Source organism: Meleagris gallopavo, chromosome 29 (assembly GCF_000146605.3).
Source record: "Meleagris gallopavo isolate NT-WF06-2002-E0010 breed Aviagen turkey brand Nicholas breeding stock chromosome 29, Turkey_5.1, whole genome shotgun sequence".
NCBI classification, from domain to species: Eukaryota; Metazoa; Chordata; class Aves; order Galliformes; family Phasianidae; genus Meleagris; species Meleagris gallopavo.
The window spans coordinates 384112-403908 of NC_015039.2; the positions used below are offsets into that span (position 1 = coordinate 384112).

The window sequence follows — 19797 nt, forward strand, 5'->3', positions numbered from 1 at the left end:
TCTGCCCGGACCCCACAACGCCTCCTGCAATGTCACAGATTTATTTACAATAAAGGATTGGAAAATCAGTGGGGTTCTGCCTTTCTGTGGGGCTGGGTGAGCAGCACGAGGCTGGGCAGAGCTGCACGCTCACATCTGACGCATCCTCACACATCCAGGGCCGGACAGAACTCACTCTTCTGGTCCCATCTGTCTCCCTGGTCACTGTGTCCCCCTGGTCCCTTGTCCCATAGGGTCATTGGGATGCTCTTTCTCCCGGTTCTGCTTGTCCCCCTCATCCCCTGGTGTCACTGGGAGCTCATTTCCCTGGTCCTATTTGTTTCCCTTATCCCCTGCTCCTCTGTCCTATGGGAACATGTGGATGCTCCTTCCCCTCATCCACACGTCCCCCTGTCCCATGGGGTCACTCATATGCTCATTCCCCCGGTCCCATTTGTCCCTCTTGTCTTTGTGTCCCATTTGTCCCCTGGTCCCCTGTCCCTTGGGGCCATCATTGGGATGCTCGTTCCCCTGATCCCATTTATCCCCTCGTCCTCTTGTCCCCTGGTCCCCTGGTCCCTTGGGGTCATGTGGATGCTTATTCCCCTGATCCCATTTATCTCCCTTGTCCTCTTGTCCCCTCGTTCCCTGGTTCCCTGTCCCATGGGGTCACTGAGATGCTCGTTCCCCTGGTCCCATTTATCCCTGTTGTCCTCTTGTCCCCTGGTAACGTCCCATGGGGTCACTGAGATGCTCATTCCCCGGGTCCCATTTATCCCCTTCGTCCTCTTGTCCCCTGCTCCCCTGTCCCAGGGGCTCACTGGGATGCCCATCCCCCCATACCGCAGGCCCATACGGAACTCCTCAGCCCGGTTCGACTCCCCCGCGCCGCCGTTCTCCGCTCCCAGCGCTCTGCTGACGCATCACCACGAGGGGGCGCTCCCTGCCCGCTCCTCGCACCGACGGTCGGCACAGGAGACGCTCAGCCAGGCCGCGCCGGCTCCTCGCCCCCCAGCCCGGAGACTGAAGGCACAGCGTGGGGCTGCAGACCCTCCCACTCTTTGGGTCCTCCGGAGGGGCGCAGCTTTGCTCCCAGCCACAACAGAGGCGCGGCTCAGAGGAGCTTTTTGGGGCTGCTGTCTGTGTGCCGCGGTGCCGAGCGCATCAGAAATAATGTGGAAGCCACAAGCAGTGAACGCTGAGTCCTCTGGGGCCTTTGGGGTCAGGAGGGCACGGAAATGACGTTGGGTTCCCAGCCCCTCCGAGCTCCTTCCCGGAGCCATGCGTCCTCCTGGAACACAGCAAGAAATCAGTGATTCATTTACCATCTCTCTGCCTGAGGACAGCGGCGAGGCACTGAGCAGCGGCTCCTGCCACTCACAGAGCCCACGAGGAGGAAAAAAGACCCACTGCTCATCAGCAGACCCAACAGAACGGATCTCCTGCAGCCTCCTCTGTGCCATTACATAAAGGGGAGCCGCTCGAACCTGCAGCCCCTCGGCTCCTTCAGCTGCAGGAGCTGACGGTGGACCATCTGGCTGTGATTTCTCGGCGATAATCTAATGAGGCAGACCTCGCTTTTAGGGTGCACGCAAGAAGGATGTCCTCCTGGACTCCCCAGGAGCACAGGGTGCCACGTGAGCAGCAGCTTGCAGGAGCGGAGGGAGGCGATGGCTTTTCAGGTCTCCTATCTGAAAGAGAGCAGAGAAGTTTGGGTCAGATGGGACATCAGATGGTCGGGAACCAACGCTGCCATGTGGGCTGGAAGGGGGGGATGCTGTCCTGCGGGAAGCTGTGCTTGGGGGATTAAGGAAAAGGGGAGAGAAAGCAAGAGCCCACATGTTCTGGGTGCCTCACACCTGAGAGAGGCTGCTGGGCTGCACCCAGGGTGCGAGAATGAGGTCTGCAGAGGGGACAGCAAGGGCTCAGCCTCAGCCCTGGTCCGTCACCCACATCCCGTTCTGCTTCCTCCCTGAGTTGACAAATGAAAGCTGGTATTTGGCACCTGCTGCCGAGGTTCTGAGAGCGAGAGGCCACAGCTGGAAGCAGAGAACGCGGCTGTGCGCGGACAGGAGCAGCTGAGGGGAGTAGTGAGCAGCTCCAAGCAGCCGTGCTGCAGCCGAGGGAAGGAGCAGCTCCGCCAGCAGGCAGCGACCAGGCCCTGACCCACTGCTGGCCTTGCTGGGAAATGGGACACGCACCCGCTGCAGGCGATGGGGCATCGCGTGTCGGAGTGCTGCTGCAGCAGGAAACGCTCAGACAAGGAGAAAGGAAGGGATGCTGCCAGCCCAGGACAGCTGGAAATGTGATGGAAGGCTCCGGCGCTCCTCCCAGCTGCACTGGGGGTGCAAACGCCCTGGGGGCAATGGGGGAAACCCAATTCCCAGCCATGCAAGAAATCTCCCATCGCCCCTCAGGAAGCGCTCCTCTGGCTGGGATGCTGCCTTGGAGGTCTTTTCCAGCTCAGGGATCCCATCACTCCACAGGCCAGCCTTGCTGCTGCTCTTTCCCTCGGAGTGCTGAGTTCACGTTGCTGCTGGTGAGCTTTAACCCCTGCGGAGCTGAGGCCATCACAGACACCATAGCAGCAGCGATTCCAAGGTGGGTGAGAAACCCCCAGCAGCTCCCACTGCCCTGCAGGAGGTGGGGATCAGAGCTGCTGGGTGCGCGGCAAAGAAGCGGCTCAGCATCCTGAGCACATCTCCCGAATTTCCCTGAAGAATTTCAATGCGATGACAAAAGGGCAATTTGTTAAATCAGCTTTGAAGGCTGTGGAGCTCCTGAAGATCTCCTGGAATGTCTGCAGTGCTGTGGCACTCAGGGTCAGAGCAGTTTATGTAACTCCCATCCCTTTGTGCTGCGACCAGCACTGCTGGGATCTCCTCTCACTGTCAGGCTTTTCTCCTCCCGCATCCGATATGAAGAAGATGCACACAGATAGGAAACACAAAGAAATCCCAACGTTACAGAGGATCACAGCTTCCCTTATAGGGGGAAAAAAAAAAAAGAAATAAAACCCATCTGTTATATAACCCCACTGCAGCTCAGCAGTGAGAAGAGGTGATGGGAAACCGCGTCTCAGAGACTCATTGAACCAAACACCACCTCACACTGCTGCCAGCCCAGCAGTGCACAGCTTCCCTTCCCCTGGGGGCGATGGGGAAATAACATCCAGGGGAAATATTCATGCAGGGACAGTGTGCTGTAATGGACGAAGGAAACTTGATGGCATTTTGCAGCTTCTTGGAAATACCACGCTCTGGGTGAGCAGTGCATACAGCTTGCCCTCTGCTCAGAACCCCGCATGCTTATGGGGAGGTGGGTATCTCAACGCCTGCACAGCACCAGCCTGCCCTGCAGCTCTGAGGTGCGGCTGGCAGCACGGATTTCCCCGAGCTGAACATCAGCTGAACGGCGCCGGGTGAATGGCATTCATGCTCTGTGCACAGCATCCCTCCCGACCTCCCTCCCTGCGTTTCCTTGAATAAACTCCTTTTCTGTTTGATACAATCACATGCCTGCTCTTGTTTCAGACGTTTCTTACCTCCTGGCCACGCATCTCCCCATGTGTGCCCGCGGCAGGACAGCTCTGCAGCTGCTCTGCTGGGTTTGGAGCTGCTTCTCCTCTCCGCAGCTGCACTGCAAAGTCCCCACAATCAGATTTTCTCTCTGGTTTTCAGCAGGAGGATTTCTGGCCACCACGGCTCGGTGATACCGGGAGCGTGCTGAGCTTTCCTTCCACTGCAAGGCAAGAGGGCTGAAAAGAGATGCTAACGCAGAGCAAGACAGCACTCGTTTCTGCAGGGAGAAGCATGTTTGCTCTGAGAAGCTGAACGCTGCATCCAGGGGACGGCACAGGTTCCCCTCTCCCAAACCTACGTGTGGACAACCCTTGTGCTAATCCCACATGCTGACCACGTCCCAGCCCCGAGCCCACCGAGCTTCAGCACACAGCTGATGTCATCAAACCGACTTTTCAGCAGCTCCCGCAAAGAGCTGCTGAGATGTGAACAAGTTTGCTACCAAATATGGACGACAGATGAAGCACAGCTGCTGATCCACGCTCTGCATGTGAGACACAGGGCTCGGTGCTGGGGTGACTCTTAGCTGAGGCTCTTTGGCTGGCAGGGCGCCCTACACAGCTGGCAGCAGCTCAGTGAGCACAGGGCCCTCAATTAGTGCTGGAGCTGATTAACAACGCGCTGCTTTGCTGAGAGGCTGAAGGTTTGGGTGCCGTCCCTCAAACTTCAGGCTGGCACTCAGCAGCGCTGCTCTGAGCTGTGGGGCTTCGTGGCTCTGCCCCGGCCAAAAGGAACCTCAGACAGAAAGGAACTCACTCGAGTCACCACCAGCTTTAAATGAGGGCGAGATAAAAGGGTGGAAGTCAGCAGGCTGCATGACCTGTGTGTATGCAAAGCTGAAATACATCACTGTAAGCTGAAATACATCACTGTATGACACGAGGCCTCGTTCGTCGCAAGAGATGTGGGAAGAGATTTTGCTCAGAGCATCCCTCCTGGCACGGCACAGCAGCACCCCAACAGCACCCACACCACCCTGCAGAAAGCAAAGCGCTGCTTTCCAAGCAAGGAGGAATCCGTGTGGTAACGCTGCTCTGATAATGAAGGGCAGAAGGTGGGTTACGTCCCGCTCCACCGCAAGCAGCCCGGCTCACAGAGCGATCCTTTGTGACAGCAAAACAGACGGGCATTCAGCTGCGACGTGCAAAGGCAGCCGGCCCCGTCTGCTCCGCTCGGGGCAGCTGAGGCCGCACGCTTCGCCGCACAGCTCATCCACATGCGTCCATGCAGATCCCGGGTGGTCAGGAGGAGCTCCTCGAGGGCTGCCTCTCCACATTTCTCCCTTTTGACGCCGTTAGAAAGCGGCTCTTTATTACGCTGAGGTCAAACAGGTTGAAATCCCAACCTGTGCGCAGCCCTCGTCCTCACTGCCGGACCGCAGCACAACCCGCTGCAAAAACGCCGCCCCAGCCTGCTTTTCTGCAACTGCATTTAATAGACAAACCAGAGGTGAACAAACTCAAGGTACGTTCGTTTTCTTTTTTTTCTTTTTTTTTTTTTTTGGTCCAAGATCTGTTCTGAGTGTTTATTTCAGGATGGCATCAAGCCAAAGCAAGAGAGCATTTTCAAGTAATGCATTATCATTTCTTCAGAAGGAGAAAGGAACCAAACCCGAAGCCTTGAAACCAACTACAGCCACGGACACCAACAGATGTGGAAGGGGGCTTCCACACGGGGAAAACGCTTCGTCTCAAAGGAAGGAGCACTGCTTGCACTGCTGAGCTGCCACGGGAACGGAGCACACAGAGCAAAGTCCCAAAGCGTTACACAGAGCAACAAAAAGCAGACATTTCTCAGCGTCCCTCAGATGTGAATGCTCATCCTGGCCAAAAAGACACTGCCAGGGGCAGTAAATACCGCATTCCCCTTTTTTGTTTTTTTTTTCTAATTATAAATTCAAGTTGAATGCCAAAATTGCAGAATGCCACGGATCTGACCGGCCTCTCAAGCAGAAACGAAATGGTGCATTTATTGCTCCGTCTGAACTCGGCCCCTCGGATGTGACAGGAGGAAGAGGGGTCGGGGATAAGGCATTGCTGTTTATATTCAGAAGGGTTTTGTAAAAACCTGCACAGACAGCGTGTGTGCGCAGGGCCGGGGGAGCAGGGCTACCAGAGAGCAGAATGACCACGAGTCCATCCAACCACATTACTCTGCAAACACAGACATCTTCCCCAAAAGGTGCTGGAACAACTCGGAGCCCCGGGGAGCGGGGTGTTACGCAACGAGAGAGCACAGAAACATCTTAAATATGTAAATATGTGGAGCTATGAGTCGCTTTCCATAGGATGAAAACACGCAGTGAGGGACCGGGGGACATAAGGACATAAGGACATGGGGACATGGGGACATGGGGAATGAGCATCTCAAACACCCCGTGGGACAAGGGACCGGGGGACACGGGAACAAACGGGACCAGGGGAATGAAAATCCCCATGACCTCATGGGACAGGGAACCAGAGGACATGGAGACAAGGAAGACAAATGGGATCAGGAGAACAAGTATCCCAGTGACCCCAGGGGACAAGGGACCAGAGGACATGAAGGACAAAAGGGACAAGGGGAACGAGCCTCATGAGCTCATGGGACAGCAAATCAGGGGACAAGGGGATATGAGACAAGGGGAATGAGTATCCCCAAGACTTCACAGAACAGGGAACAAGGGGGACAGAGGGCAGGGAGGACTAAAGAGAACAGAGGAATGAGTATCGCAGTGACCCCAGGAGACAAACAGAACCAGGGAACAAGGGAACATGGGGATCGGGGGACAAATGGGACCAGGAGAACAAGCATCTCAATGACCCCATGGGAAAAGGGACCAGAGGAACGGGGGACAAATGGGATAAGGGGAAGGAGTATCTCCGTGACTCATAGGGCAGGGACAAGGGGAGAAGGGGCACGGGGCAAGGACAAAAGAGACCAAAGGAACAAGCATCCCAACGACCTCAAGGGACAAAGAGGACCAGGGACAAGAGGACAAAAGGAGCCAGGGGAATGAGTATCCCAGTGACCCCAGGGGACAAGGGACACAGGGACATCTGGGTAGACAGGCAGGTGTGGCCCCCATATAGGCAGCTATGGGACATTTGGAGCAGGGTGTTACATAACGAGAGACCTCGGAAACCTCTTAAACAGGTAAATACACGGAATTACAAGTCATCTTCCACGGGATGAAGAAACGTAGCACATAATAGCTATGGAGTGACACTTCCATTTGTAAGTAGCACGTCATCTTTATAAAAAGGTAGAGTTAAGAGCACCATCAGCAGACGTTTCCCGAACCTCCCCCTGCTCTAAGGGAGCGGACAGCTGGGCTCCCTGGTGCTGTGTGTTCAAGGCACTTCTCAAATGCAGCATAGAAAGTTCTGACATTGAAAACAAACAGAGAACGACGACGAACCACAGTAATAAAACTAGCAAAATGCTAACTGCTACCTACAGTTTTCTCCTTTCATATAAAAAAGGGTAACTTCGGAGATCCAGTGTACAAATACAAAAAATTGTGCATAATAAATGTACGATAATACTGTACATACAGCGTAAACCCTTCAATGAGAATGATTTAAATATACCTATTTGTCTCCTGGCTTGGAAGGCAGAAGAATAAAGTTGTACAGTCCTACAGTATGCATATAAACACTTTCTTAGAGCTGGAATCGCTAGCCAACAGTATCCCTGAAAATAAGCAGAACCAAATATTTACTTAATGGAAGCCATTACTCAACGGGTTGCTGGTTGTGAGAAAAAGACAACACATAAACTCAGCCAAGGTTAAATCCAGACAGAGTTCTTCCCGTCCCCCGATTTGCTGCTGGCGCTGCTTTTGTTGGAGCCTGCTTTGGACTTCTTCTCTCTGGAGCTGCTGCTGGGGTTGTTTTGGTTGTTGTAGGCCTGGATCGCCATGTCCAGGCGTTCCTGAGCCACTTTGATTTCCCTCTGCAGGTTTTCCAGGTCGGCGGGGATGTTCTCCTCGTTGCTGCCATACTGCTGCTCCTGAGCGATGTTGGCTTTGTTCTGCTTGTAGGCCATCTTGGCGTTGGACAGCTCGGTGTATTGCATTTGATCGGGTTTGACCGCAATGTTATAGCCGGGAGGAGCAGAGGGTGTGTTCCAGGTGAAGGGGTAGTTGTAGGTACCAGAGTCCTCCAGCTCCTTCCTCTTGCTGTTTAACGTGTCCCGGATGGTGCCAAACCCTAAATGGAGCATCTCCCACACATTCAAAAGCAAACACATGCAGCTCACCCCGTACATTATGAGCAGGAAAATGGTCTTTTCGGTCGGCCTTGAAATGAAGCAGTCTATCTTATGGGGGCAGGGCTTCCTGCTGCACACGAACACGGGGCTGACCTCAAAACCATACAGAAGGTACTGACCGATCAGAAAGCCGACCTCGAACGTCGCCCTCACCAGCAGCTGCAGCACATAGATCCTCATCAGCCCGTCCTCGCGGATCCGCCGCCGCCCGTCGTGCTTGGCTTTGGCGGGGGGCTGCTGCTCCTTGTTCTCCCGTTCGCTTTCCAGCTCTATTTCTGGGTACATCATCGGGTCCTCCTCGTGGTCGTCCTCGGCCTCCTCCAAGCCTCGGTGTTGTTTCCAGCGCGTCGAAAAGCTTTTGCTTCTGAACCTTCTGTCAACGTCACTGTGCTCCACCATGCGGGCAATCTTATGGATCGCGTAGCCCAAATACATGACGGACGGAGTGGCGACGAGGATGATCTGGAACACCCAAAATCTCACGTGAGAAAGGGGAGCAAAAGCGTCGTAACAAACGTTCTCGCAGCCGGGCTGCTCCGTGTTGCACACAAACTTGCTTTGCTCATCGTAATAAATGGATTCGCCTCCCACAGCTGTCAGGACGATCCGAAACACGATCAGCACCGACAGCCAGATTTTGCCAACGAAGGTGGAGTGGTTGTGGATCTCCTCTAAGAGACGGGTCAGAAAGCTCCAACTCATGGTGGTCGAATTATTTTATCTAGAAAACAGACAGAACCCCCAAAAGAGTTGAGTGGATGAGCTCAAGCCTGCACGTCGCAAACATGCAATCAGGAGAGAAAGGCTCAAATCTGACAACCAACACAGAACTCTTCTGTGGCATCACCTGCTGTCGGGAAGCTCCAGCTGCCAGGACTTGTTTGAAGATCTACGTCTCCTCTGCAGGCTTTTGGGAAGTCCCCTGTCAAGAAATAAAGTAGCAGCTCTCTGCCACTGCACAAACAAATCTTGCTTCCAAAGCTGCTTCCATGCAGAAGAGAAAGGCATGGCTGCTCTGCATTTCTAATGTTTACACTTTGGATTGAAATCTCCTTAATGCAGTGGATCAGAAGCTCAGCTCCTGTGACATTTTATGGGCACAGCTGGCTACGTCCCACTGCTGACACCAGGACTTGTTTTCACTGCTGAAATCTGAGCTAACAACGTTGGCCTCCACCACTCACAGCCAACAGAGAGAAACACTGCTAGTTTAATTATATTGCATACCTCAGTGCCCTGAAAAAGGGAAGAAAGGACCCTACAGAGCAATGCCAGCTGTCTTAAGGTAGCAATGAGCCACTCAGCCAAAACCTGAGAGCAGGCAACTGCTGTTGACTTTGCTTTAGGACAGGACAATCCAATACAGACCACGAGCAGAGCAGTGCTGCCCTGCAAATCTGCAATTTACAGATATTCAAGTTGTTCCATGCAACGACAGGGGTGTTCACAGGCAGCATGCTGAGGTCTGAGGCGATGCAATTAATGCACTGATACAGCATAACATAATCAGAGCATCAAAGCATCACCAGCACAACATCCACGCAGCCAACGTATCATCAATGCATTATCAGTGCAACCATCAATGCAATCAGTGTATCATCAATGAATGAAATGATGCAAATTTACCTTTTTTGTGAAATTAAATGTTTTATTGAAAAGATGTCAGCACAGCACAACATGGCTGGACTGGGTGGGTCATTTGATTCGTTACTTGATGGCATGATGAGAAAAAAAAAATAGCATGATATAGCATTAAAAAAGCACACGTAATAGGGATTAAAGACCTTGAAAAACAATTCCCACATTAGAACAAAGATCAACTGCTCCTAGTTACAGTCAGTTCCACCAAGACCAGAAACAGCTCTGCACCCAGTCAGCCTCTCCCCAGCAATCCAGGCCTGACAAATGCCACATGTGGTACAGGAACCTGCAGACTGACAAACGGAAACAGAGTATAGTTGATGCAGATAAATACATTGCTTTGGAGGCTGAGCCCATTGAAACAAATTGCCTTGGCCAAGTTCATTGCAAGGACGTGCTTCGGGAAAAGCACGAGTCACTGGGTAAGAGCAGTCACTGGGCTGCAGTTAATAGGAGAAGGAGTCAGAATCCTCGTGGTGAGCTGCAATACAGCAAAAGCAATTAATGCATAAGGGATCTCACCTCCTGGTTAGCAAATCGGCATGCCGTGCCGGTGTGTGCATCCTTCAGAAGTTGCAGGACGTCAGAGAGTGAACGTGTCAGCCTCGAGTCCATCTGAAGAACGGGGAAGATGCCTGGAAGAGATCAGAGTTCCATTTGCTTCTGTGGGGAACGTGGGGAGAAATGGAGCAGGAAAACATGCAGAGCTGTGAACCCCTCCCTGAACTCACTTCAGGACCAAGATCGTTTCCCATTCTGACTTCCAGCGATTATACAAATGAGAGATCACAGCTCACCTGCAGACACTGACAGCGCAGACTTGACACTCAGATTAACCGCAGCCTTCACATGTGCAAGGCTTATCAGCTGTGCGTTAACGGCATGCGTTGATTAGGAGGCTCTCAATGCTCAGATTTGAAGCTGCTGAGCCGCTCTGCTTCTCCCTGACAAGAAAACGTCATTTATTCTATATTTAGCCCCATTCCAGAGGAAAGCTGCGGATACAAATATGGGAAAACACACCAGCAGCACCTTCTGTCTGCAAGGAAACCTTTAGGCTCAATGAAACGACCTCTCATTAACCCGCAGTCCTACTGGAAACGTTCATCTCAATCTAATTAGAAGGAGAGAAGAAAGTCATACGCAGAATTCTGGCATTTCACGTGGCTGTATCCTTCGGTTTTTGAGCTAGAGAGCAGTTCTGCCTTCACATATGTGCTGCAGGACCAGATACACGGCAGCAACCTTCACCCCACGTCCACTGAGTGCCTCCCAGATCTGTCGTTCTGGCAATATTTAACTCAATAATCTTCCATCGTTTGAAGGAGAAGTCTATGGACGCTGACACACATCTGAAAAAGGCAGAATGTCAGCAATTTCAGCTCGTTTAAGTCATGGCAGAAAGTGCATCCGAGAGAGACCTTCACTCTGTGTCTGTGTCATGAGCTCATCCCCACTCGGCACAGAAGCACTCGGTACAGGGAATATATTTACAGCATTTTTCCCCTTAAAATATATCCTTCTGTGCAGCCCTAATTAAATCTGATTAATTTATTAATGATATATTAGTTTTGCTCTGTTTTTAAGCAGTGTAAAAAGATGCGCGCTGATCGGAAAAAAAAGTCAAGAATAAATGCATGGCAATTCCAGTGATAATCCAAAGTAGTTTCATGCTGCGTGAAAGTCAAATTAGGTCCCCGGGCTAATTAAGATAGGATTTGAATTAGGATGAATGCATAACTAGCATAATTCATTCAAATCTCATTTACATTCACTCGGTTTTTACTACTCGAGAAGGAAGAAAGCGATGGCCAAACCCATCACCAGCAAAGCATCTCAGATGATGGAACCGCAGATCCTGGGCAGAATAGAACAGCAGGCTAAAGGAGAGGTGGAGAAATAATAAGATTCTTGTGCTGTCAAAAAAATAAAGATGTCAAACACGCATCTTTTGGAAAACCAACACGCATGTACCCACCCAAGCATTCAGCTCAGAGATGAGCTGGAACTCGCAGATAAGAGTCGAACCCCCGATAGCCTCCAAGTGCCCTCTAGGTAATGCCAGCATGGGAAGCCAAGTGACAGTTTTAGCATCGCTCCCCCGCAGTGACACAACTCAAATGGAATTGGGAGATGTGCTGTGCTGGCCAAACTGGCATTTACTTCACCTACAGCAACGGGGAGCTCCGGGAAGAGGTATTTCCGGGGCGATGGAGGTGAGCTGTCGGGTCTGTGCCATCTCGTGGGGTTCTGGGATCCTACAGACTTGAGATAACAAGGAAGTTCAGCAGCAAGCCCCAGGTGATGCTGGCATTCCGATGATTTGAAATGCAATAATGGAGAAAACAAGCTGGTCAGCAGATTTCACGAGAAGGCAGGGTGTTATCTGACAGCCTGTGTGATGGAACAGCTGGTCCTGGGGGCAACGAGCCACAGCATAACCCAGAGCTGGGATGCAGCTTGCCACGTGAGCTGCCCATCTGCCTCTACATGACTTGAAAGTAAAGACTAACGGGGCAGGGCATGAAAAGGGCAATGCCCTCGTGCAATAAGATCGAATCTGAACCTCAAGTCCGACAGGAGCAAACAGCCAAACATGAAGGTGTGCAACCAACACCCAGCTCTCGGGCTGCCAGCAAACAGCGCTGCCTTCTGACATCCAAAGGTCAGCAGCAGATCCTCCTGCCAACACCGATGACGAACCCACTGAGTGAGCAGGGTCTCAGTACGGATTCAGGGCCACAAAATACTTCTGATCAAGCTCTTAGTTCCCTCTATTCCTCTCAACGTGGATTCCATGGGGTTTCTGCAAGATGATTACAGGTGGACGTGATGATCTTAGAGGTCTTGTCCAACCTCAATGATTTCGTGACCAGAAACACTCAGCTCTCCTCTTCCAAATACCCAGCAGTGCTCTCCAGCAGCTGCTCCCACCTGGACACCTTGTGATGGGGCAACGTGCTCCTCAGCTCCGGACACAAAGCCCCTCTCTACACGAGATAAGCGTGCCCACAAGCCCAACATCAAGCAACAGAACCACCCATTCAACTAATTTGATGCTTAACCCCCAGTTTTTCTTGTACCGATGCACGTTACCCCAAAAATTTACAATTTTTTTTTTGCCAGCTGGCAGTTGATACTACAAATTCAATCTCCTGATTTCATACCACAACTCTGACAGAGTTCCAGGGCAGGCTCCAAAGCTCTGGCTACAAACACAGACATACCCCACTGCTCCATTTTTGGGACAGAGAGGAGCCACCAAGTGCAGTCATCAAACCCACAGGTCTGGCAGGGACCGGGCAGGCAGATCCAGCACACTGCTACCAACCAGTGCAGGTCGGCAGGACTCTGTCCAGTTGGGTTTCCTCCAAAGAAGGAGAATCCACAAGCTCTCTGGACAACCTGTTTCAGCATCTGACCACGCTCTTATCTTTAAGCAGGACTGCTGTGTCTCAGTCTGTGCCCACTGAGTACCAACCCATCGCTGGGTGCCACACAGAGGAGGCTGGGACTCAAGCAGAAAACTACTTTTCCTGTAAGAATGAATACAACGATGGGGGGATGTGTTACAGGGTCTGGAAATACACAGGAGAGCAGCACGGTGCCCCTTTCCATCCTGTGTGGGATGGCAGCCCAGATAGGCACACTCAGGATGTGTCCCCATACCTGAAAGCAGACCTGAGGACGGATGGGGACCCACGCCGAGACCTGGGACACAGTGCTAAATCAGAAGGAAAGCACGTTTGGGCAGCCATGAGAGAGATTTCCCCTCGAAGGGATGCAGATAACCACAATACCCCTTTAACGACTCCTGATCCCACTGCGGCGCTTCCCCACCACGCTCCTCCTGCACGCTCACAGCCATGAGTGTCAAAAGAAAGTGACACGCTGGAGGCAGCTGACCCAGATATCACTCTCACGGCCATTTCAGGAAAAAAGAGAGAAGCCCAAAGAGAGCAGTGCTGTCTGCTCCTGTAAGTCAGATGGCTCTCGCAGAGCCGAGCTGGAGACGATGGGTGGGTACACCTCATTCACCAGCACTGGATTATGACAGATGGGAAAAAGCAAGTTGGCTTCTACTGATAGAACCACGCAGCAATGCTAAACTTCCCCCAGTTTCTTATCTCCAGGCTTTCGGTACTTGAGGAGGGTGGGCACAGAATCACACAGAATCACAGAACGGCCAGGGTTGGAAGGGAGCTCAAGGATCACGAAGCTCCAACCCCCACCAATGCAGGGCCACCAACCTCCACATCTCACAGCAGCCCAGGCTGCCCAGGGCCCCATCCTTGCTGGCCTTGAACACCTCCAGGGATGGACGGGGATCCACAGCCTCTGGGCAGCTGTTCCAGCACCTCCCCACTCTCACAGCAAACAACTTCCCCTGACATCCAGCTGAAATCTGCCCTCCCTCAACTTAAAGCCATTCCCCTCGTCCTGCTGTTATCTCCCCTTTCCAAGAGCTGACTCCCTCCTGTCTGTAGGCTCCCTTTAGGTACTGAAGGTTGCATGTCTTCACACAGCCTCATTAAGTCACTGAACTTTTTGCTCACCTTGTACCCCTCTCCCAGCTGGAGCTCACAAGTGGCCCAACCGTTTCCTCATGGAGAGGCAACCAAATTCTGCTTTCCAAAATACTCTTAGCACAAAGGATGCTAAGCAGCACGTGCTGGACCACAGCTCATTCACTCAGGAAAGCATGGACTGACCACAGAACGAGGCAACTCCAGGTGTGATTGGGTGATTCCCTTACCAAGGCATCCCTGCACCCACTGCACCACTTCTCTGCTGCTTCAGAGGCTCCTCAGGAAATACCCAGAAAGCCCCACCAACAGCCTGACCGCGTGGTGCTGCTACAAGAGAGAACAGTGGCAAACAGGAAAACAAAGCCATTTCCCCATGGCTGCACTCACAGTGCAAGAAAAAGGCACAGCCCCACTCCTCGAGGGACTCCTCAAGACAACAGTCCCAAAGTCCCTGGCAAATTCTACATCTCCAAACCCAACGCTCATACAGGACAGATGAGGCCGTATGAAAATATAGGCTAGAATCATCAGGCAGTATTCTTTCCAGAAGAAAAAGTCAGACAGGGTGCTGTATGGGGACTTCCAGCACACAACAGGCAGAGCAGACTGCTGTCATTTACAAGACTTGCTGCTGTCTCACAAAGGCTCCTTGCCAGGAAACCACAAGGCCATACTGGGACAGGGACTGTTCCGCAGGGAGGAACAACTGGGTGAGTGATAACCAAGAGAGTGGGAGTAAAGAGTCATTTCCTGCAGAGGAGGGAGGTCACAGCCCAGCCTATGTCACAGGATTCCAACTGCAGAGTACGACGGGAGCAGAGACTTCCAGTGAGGCAGGGACCAGAGATGAGCACATGGAAGATGCGTGTGTGCTGCTTCCCAGCCTCTTCAAAGTTCCTTTAAATATCCCAGGAATCAGTTTCCAATGTGAGAATACCTCTCCTTTTGAAAACAGCTCAACTATTTGAAAGTCAGCTGAGGAATGTCTGCATTAACTAAAACTGAGTCATTTGTTAACCACCTAAGAAACGTTTAGTGTGAAAACCAGATTACTTTTTGTAGGAGCAGCACACCAGCAAGGCGCGTATCTTTCAGATGTAAGAACCTGATTGTTTTATTCTTAACCCCATTTGAAAGCACCCCAACACAGAGCCAGCCCAATGCACGCCACCCACCGCCCAGATGCTAAGCCCAAGTCCCCAGACCGACAGCTGAGCGCTCGGCCAGGCTTCAGCAGGTCACCAGGAGTCAGAAACACCCTCAAGAAAGGGGGAAAAACATCTACGTGCTCAAGGAATCACCATTCTGGGCAATCCGTTTGAGCTCTGTGACCTCTGTTGGAGCTCCATGGTTTTCAGTGGAGCTCAAAGACCTCTGCTGGAGCTCAGTCACCTTTGTAGGAGCTCAGAGACCTGCACCAAAGCTCAACGATTTCTGTTGGAGCTCAAAGACATTTGCTGGAGCTCAGCCACCTTCATTGGAGCTCAACCACCTTCATTAGAGCTCAGCCACCTTCACTGGAGCTCAATCACCTTCATTAGGGGTCAACCACCTTCACTGGAGCTCAACCATCTTCACTGGAGCTCAACCACCTTTGTTAGAGCTCAGCCACCTTCATTGGAGCTCAACCACCTTCATTAGAGCTCAGCCACCTTCACTGGAGCTCAATCACCTTCATTAGGGGTCAACCACCTTCACTGGAGCTCAACCATCTTCACTGGAGCTCAACCACCTTTGTTAGAGCTCAGCCACCTTCATTGGAGCTCAACCACCTTCATTAGAACTCAGCCACCTTCACTGGAGCTCAGCCACCTTCACTGGAGCTCAACCACCTTCATTAGAACTCAGCCACCTTCGCTGGAGCTCAACCACCTTCATTAGGGGTCAATCACCTTCATTAGAGCTCAATCACCTTCACTGGAGCTCAACCACCTTCATTGGAGCTCAACCTTCATTAGGGGTCAACCACTTTCATTAGGGGTCAACCACCCTCACTGAAGCTCAACCAACTTTGCTGGAGCTCAACCACCTTCATTAGAGTTCAACCACTTTCATTGGAGCTCAACCACCTTCACTGGAGCTCAACCACCTTTGCAGGAGCTCAACCACCTTCATTAGAGCTCAACCCCCTTTGTAGAAGCTCAATGCTCTCCTGAACGCCCGTGGGCAGAGCCCACACACCCCCGTGCCACAATCACCGCCCATCACCGCACACGCTGTGTCCTCCAGCAGTGCACCACAGCCATCCTCGGGTTTAAAACCAAAATAAAGACCCGTTTCACATCTCTTCAGTAGTGCGGCTCAATCAGGAGAGCAAAGTGGAAACAACACTGCACCTTTTGGAAGGGCTTTGGGAGTTCAGCAGAAGCAGCAGCGTGCACAGCCACCTCCAAGGCAAACCAAACCACCTGGGCAAAGCAGATGAGTGGCCGAGAGGAACACGGCAAAGGAAAATCATCAAACACAATCATCATCCACCTCTGCAACGTTTACACTTGGAAAGAACAGCAAAAGCTGCTGATCACCCACAACAGATGTCCTCTCTCTGTATCTCAGCAATATCTTAAACAAGGTCAAGCACATGCAATCATAATTGCCTCCTAACAAATGCCTACCTAAAAAGGTGGAACTAATATCCGTAAGAGCTGAAAGCTGGTATCGTGCCCTTATTTAGGCACAGTGCTGGAAGACCTCAGCGATTTTCATCTGAGAAAGCTAATTGGGAGAAATCCCTCACTCCTGTGCAAAGCCATCAATCCCAGCTCCGCGACTCGTTTGAGCACACGTCTAATTTAAAGCCTGAAAGCAATCCTGCTAATAACGGGCACGTGCTGAGTACCGGGATGACCCAAAACACCCCCAGAAAATGCACCAAAACAGCTCTGTGTGTAAATGAAGCACAGCCATACGATGAGGACGGCGGCTGCCAGGCTGGGGGCTCAGCACACACATCTGTTCAACTTTAGGCACATAAAACATTTTTCAGCCCAGTGACCCCACAGGGAAATGCCTCACACATCAGCTCATCTGACTCAAATTTTCCATCGCATTTCCCTCTATACAATTTTACCCATAAAGACTCGATTATTTTTTGTTGGTTAATTTTCCAAATATAGCTTTTTATTTATAGCCCGGGCAAACAATTCACCTCGCAGCACCACTGAGAGCCCCACGCTCTTCTATGAAAAGCCCTCTTTAAGGGATTTTTACCAAGATTTGGGAACACAGCATCGATGCTGGCAGGAAGAATGGCCCCCAATGAGCCCATTCATTGAGCATCCACCAACTTTCATCTTAAACCACAGTTTAATTTAAGCACAAAACCCTTTAACAAGGGGGACTATTTAACAATCCCCACCAGACTTCCCAGTCAACCGCAGTGTTGCAGTGGGAATGAAAGGGAAATGCAGACAGTAGGAAACAGCCATGTATTTTTCACTGGAGTCGTTCCTCGTTGGTCTTAGCTGCCTGAACGACACCTCCGAGCACTGCCAAAGCGCTCAGGACCCCAACCCAGGCCTGGGCTGGCTGGGACAAAGTGGTGTTTTAGCAGAGTTGGGGTGTTTCTGCACTTACAGAACTGCTGGCAGTCAGCACGTCACCAAGCCAACAAGTGTGTGTGTTAAAAATTCACCGCCAACTGCATCCGCTGCATTCCGGGCTTCACAGCTAAAGAGCTCTGCCCTTGAACCCCGTCCTTGCCAGATGTAAAGCTATGTAAAATCAGAAGAGACCTTTCAATATTTCACCCGTGCTGCACAATTCCCAAATTAATTATCTCTTTAATCTGCAGGCAATTCCTCACAGGCGCAGCTTTTCTAAAATTAAAAGCAGCAAAGTGCTCCCAAATCCCTTCCTGAATTCTTAAACTTGGGGTCAGCGTGGAGCTCTGAGCCCTCCTGCCTCTTTTCCTCATCCCAGGCGACCCGGAGCCCTCAGCCCAGCACCCTCAGCTCCCAGCTACGTGCAGCCCTGCGTTATCTGTGACGGCTTGGATGTTTCCTGCCAAGAAACAAAGACACTCCTCTGCCAAGGGCTACAGGTGGGTACAAACCGAACCCAGCCAGAAAACAAACTGAAAGAGGCAATTCCTTCTCTACAAACACGCGTTTAGACCCGCGAGGTGATTCAAACAAACACACAGAACTTAAACCACGAAGCAATACTGAACAAAGAACTGCTTAGTTCTACTTTTTAACACTGAAGCACCGTCTGCTGCTCAAAGGCATCGGTGACAGCAGGACTTACAATTTCAGCCCTGAAAGTACAAAGGCGGTCACTTCGGATGGGGTACAGATGTAATTTAAACTGAACTGAAACTTGGCAGAGCCGGCCTGAAAAGCAAAAGGGTGACAAAGAGAGGCGGCGACCGGAATAAACCCGCAACACGGCTGCGAAAGATCTGAAAATAAAAGCCTCTACACGAGGTCAGAGCACAGCAAAACGCTCCCCGTGCCCCGTCCGGCCCCATCCATCGCTCTCTCCACGGCAAAACGTCGATCGAGGCGCTGCTTTTCGCGAAGAAAGGCACAGCAGAAGGGCGGCTGCCCTCCGAGGAAGCGCAGGGACCGGCTGCAGCTCAGCTCACTTACCTGCGGCCCCGCCGGGCGCCGGGGCACGGTGAGCAGCTCCCGGCCGGCCTGCACAGCGCTGCCGGGCGGCGAGAAAGGAACCGAGCAGCCGCGCATCCGTCAGATGCAGAAAAGATGCCCGGTTCAGCCCACCCATCGCACGGCACGCCCCCAGCTCCGCTCCGCTCCGCTCACCGCGGGGACGCCGGCGCTGCCCCTCGTGCCTGCCCAGCAACGCTCATCTTCCTGCCGTCCCGCTGAAGGGGAAGACGCGCCCCAATAAAGCAGCGGGACGGCTCTGAAATAGGAGCCAGCGTACGTACCGAGCTGCGCGCTTCATCCATCGGAGCAGCGCTTTGCTTCTCCCCTAGGAAAGCAAGAACACGTTCAGTGCGTTCTTAGAAAGAACATCGATGGCTGAATTCACGCCGCTTCCCTGCTCAGCACAAACGGAGCACCCGGCTGCCGAACCCAATTGTTGCTCAAGAATCCATACTGCACGCGCGTGCCCTAATTACATCCCTGCCCACTGTCTCCTCTTCGCAATCAATTTGATAGTGGAAAAAAAATTAGCACTTCCCTGGGAAGCGAGGGCTGAGCTGGCAGAAAGAGCCGGGATTGATTCCTCTCAAAAGAGAAAGGGATGAAAAATAGCCCTAAAAATAGATGTGCAAATGTCACTGTTGTGAAATCCTAAAGCAATGGTGAAAGGCCCCACAGGGGCCGGAATGTTCCTAAGGGAGCCATTGCTGCTGAGGGATGGAGCGCACAGAGCAGAGTGCTGTGCTATAGGGCAGCACCCCCAGCTGTCCCAGAGCTGAGTATGGGATGCCACCAACCCCAAATGTCCTATAGTTAGCTACAGGGGGCCATCATTTGTCTGGCACTTCCAGATGTCCCAGAGCTGAATACAGAGAGACCACCAACCCCAGAAGTGCCAGAGGTGAACACGGGATGCCACCAATCCCAAATGTCTTACAGCTAGCTATAGGGGGCCACCATTTGGCACCCCCAGATGTCCTATAGCTGGCTATGGAGTGCCACCAATCCCAGATGTACCAGAGCTGAACATGGGATGCCACCAAAACCATGTGTCCCAGACTGGCTATGGAGAGACCACCAACCCCAACTGTTCCACAGTGAAATGTGGAGAGTCCACCAACACCAGATGTCCCAGCTGAATATGGAGAGGCCACAACCCCAGATGTCCCATAGCTGGCTATGGAGAGACCACCAACCCCA

At 52.1% G+C, this 19797-nt stretch overlaps 1 protein-coding gene across 12 annotated transcripts; it reads right to left on the reverse strand.

Moving 5' to 3' along the window:
• Window positions 1-5434: 5434 nt before the first annotated feature.
• Window positions 5435-19172, reverse strand: GJC1 (gap junction protein gamma 1). Of its 12 annotated transcripts, none has more exons than XM_019623376.2 (6): window positions 18879-19172; window positions 10253-10399; window positions 9978-10090; window positions 9441-9748; window positions 8662-8736; window positions 5435-8535 (listed from the first exon to the last, which is right to left on the reverse strand). In XM_019623376.2, the coding sequence occupies exon 6, from the start codon at window positions 8514-8516 to the stop codon at window positions 7332-7334; it is 1185 nt and encodes a 394-aa protein (XP_019478921.1). In that variant the 5' UTR covers window positions 8517-8535; window positions 8662-8736; window positions 9441-9748; window positions 9978-10090; window positions 10253-10399; window positions 18879-19172; the 3' UTR covers window positions 5435-7331. The 12 variants fall into 12 exon arrangements, 11 of the variants coding, with proteins under 11 accessions (XP_019478921.1, XP_031412904.1, XP_019478920.1 ...); XM_031557044.1 differs by having other exon boundaries at window positions 10253-10569; XM_019623375.2 differs by lacking the exon at window positions 18879-19172 and adding an exon at window positions 18577-18685.
• Between the last annotated feature and the right edge of the window lie 625 nt (window positions 19173-19797).

Excerpts from the sequence above, each read along its gene's own strand:
- GJC1 (XM_019623376.2), bottom strand. The coding sequence starts at position 8,516 with ATGAGTTGGAGCTTTCTGACCCGTCTCTTAGAGGAGATCCACAACCAC.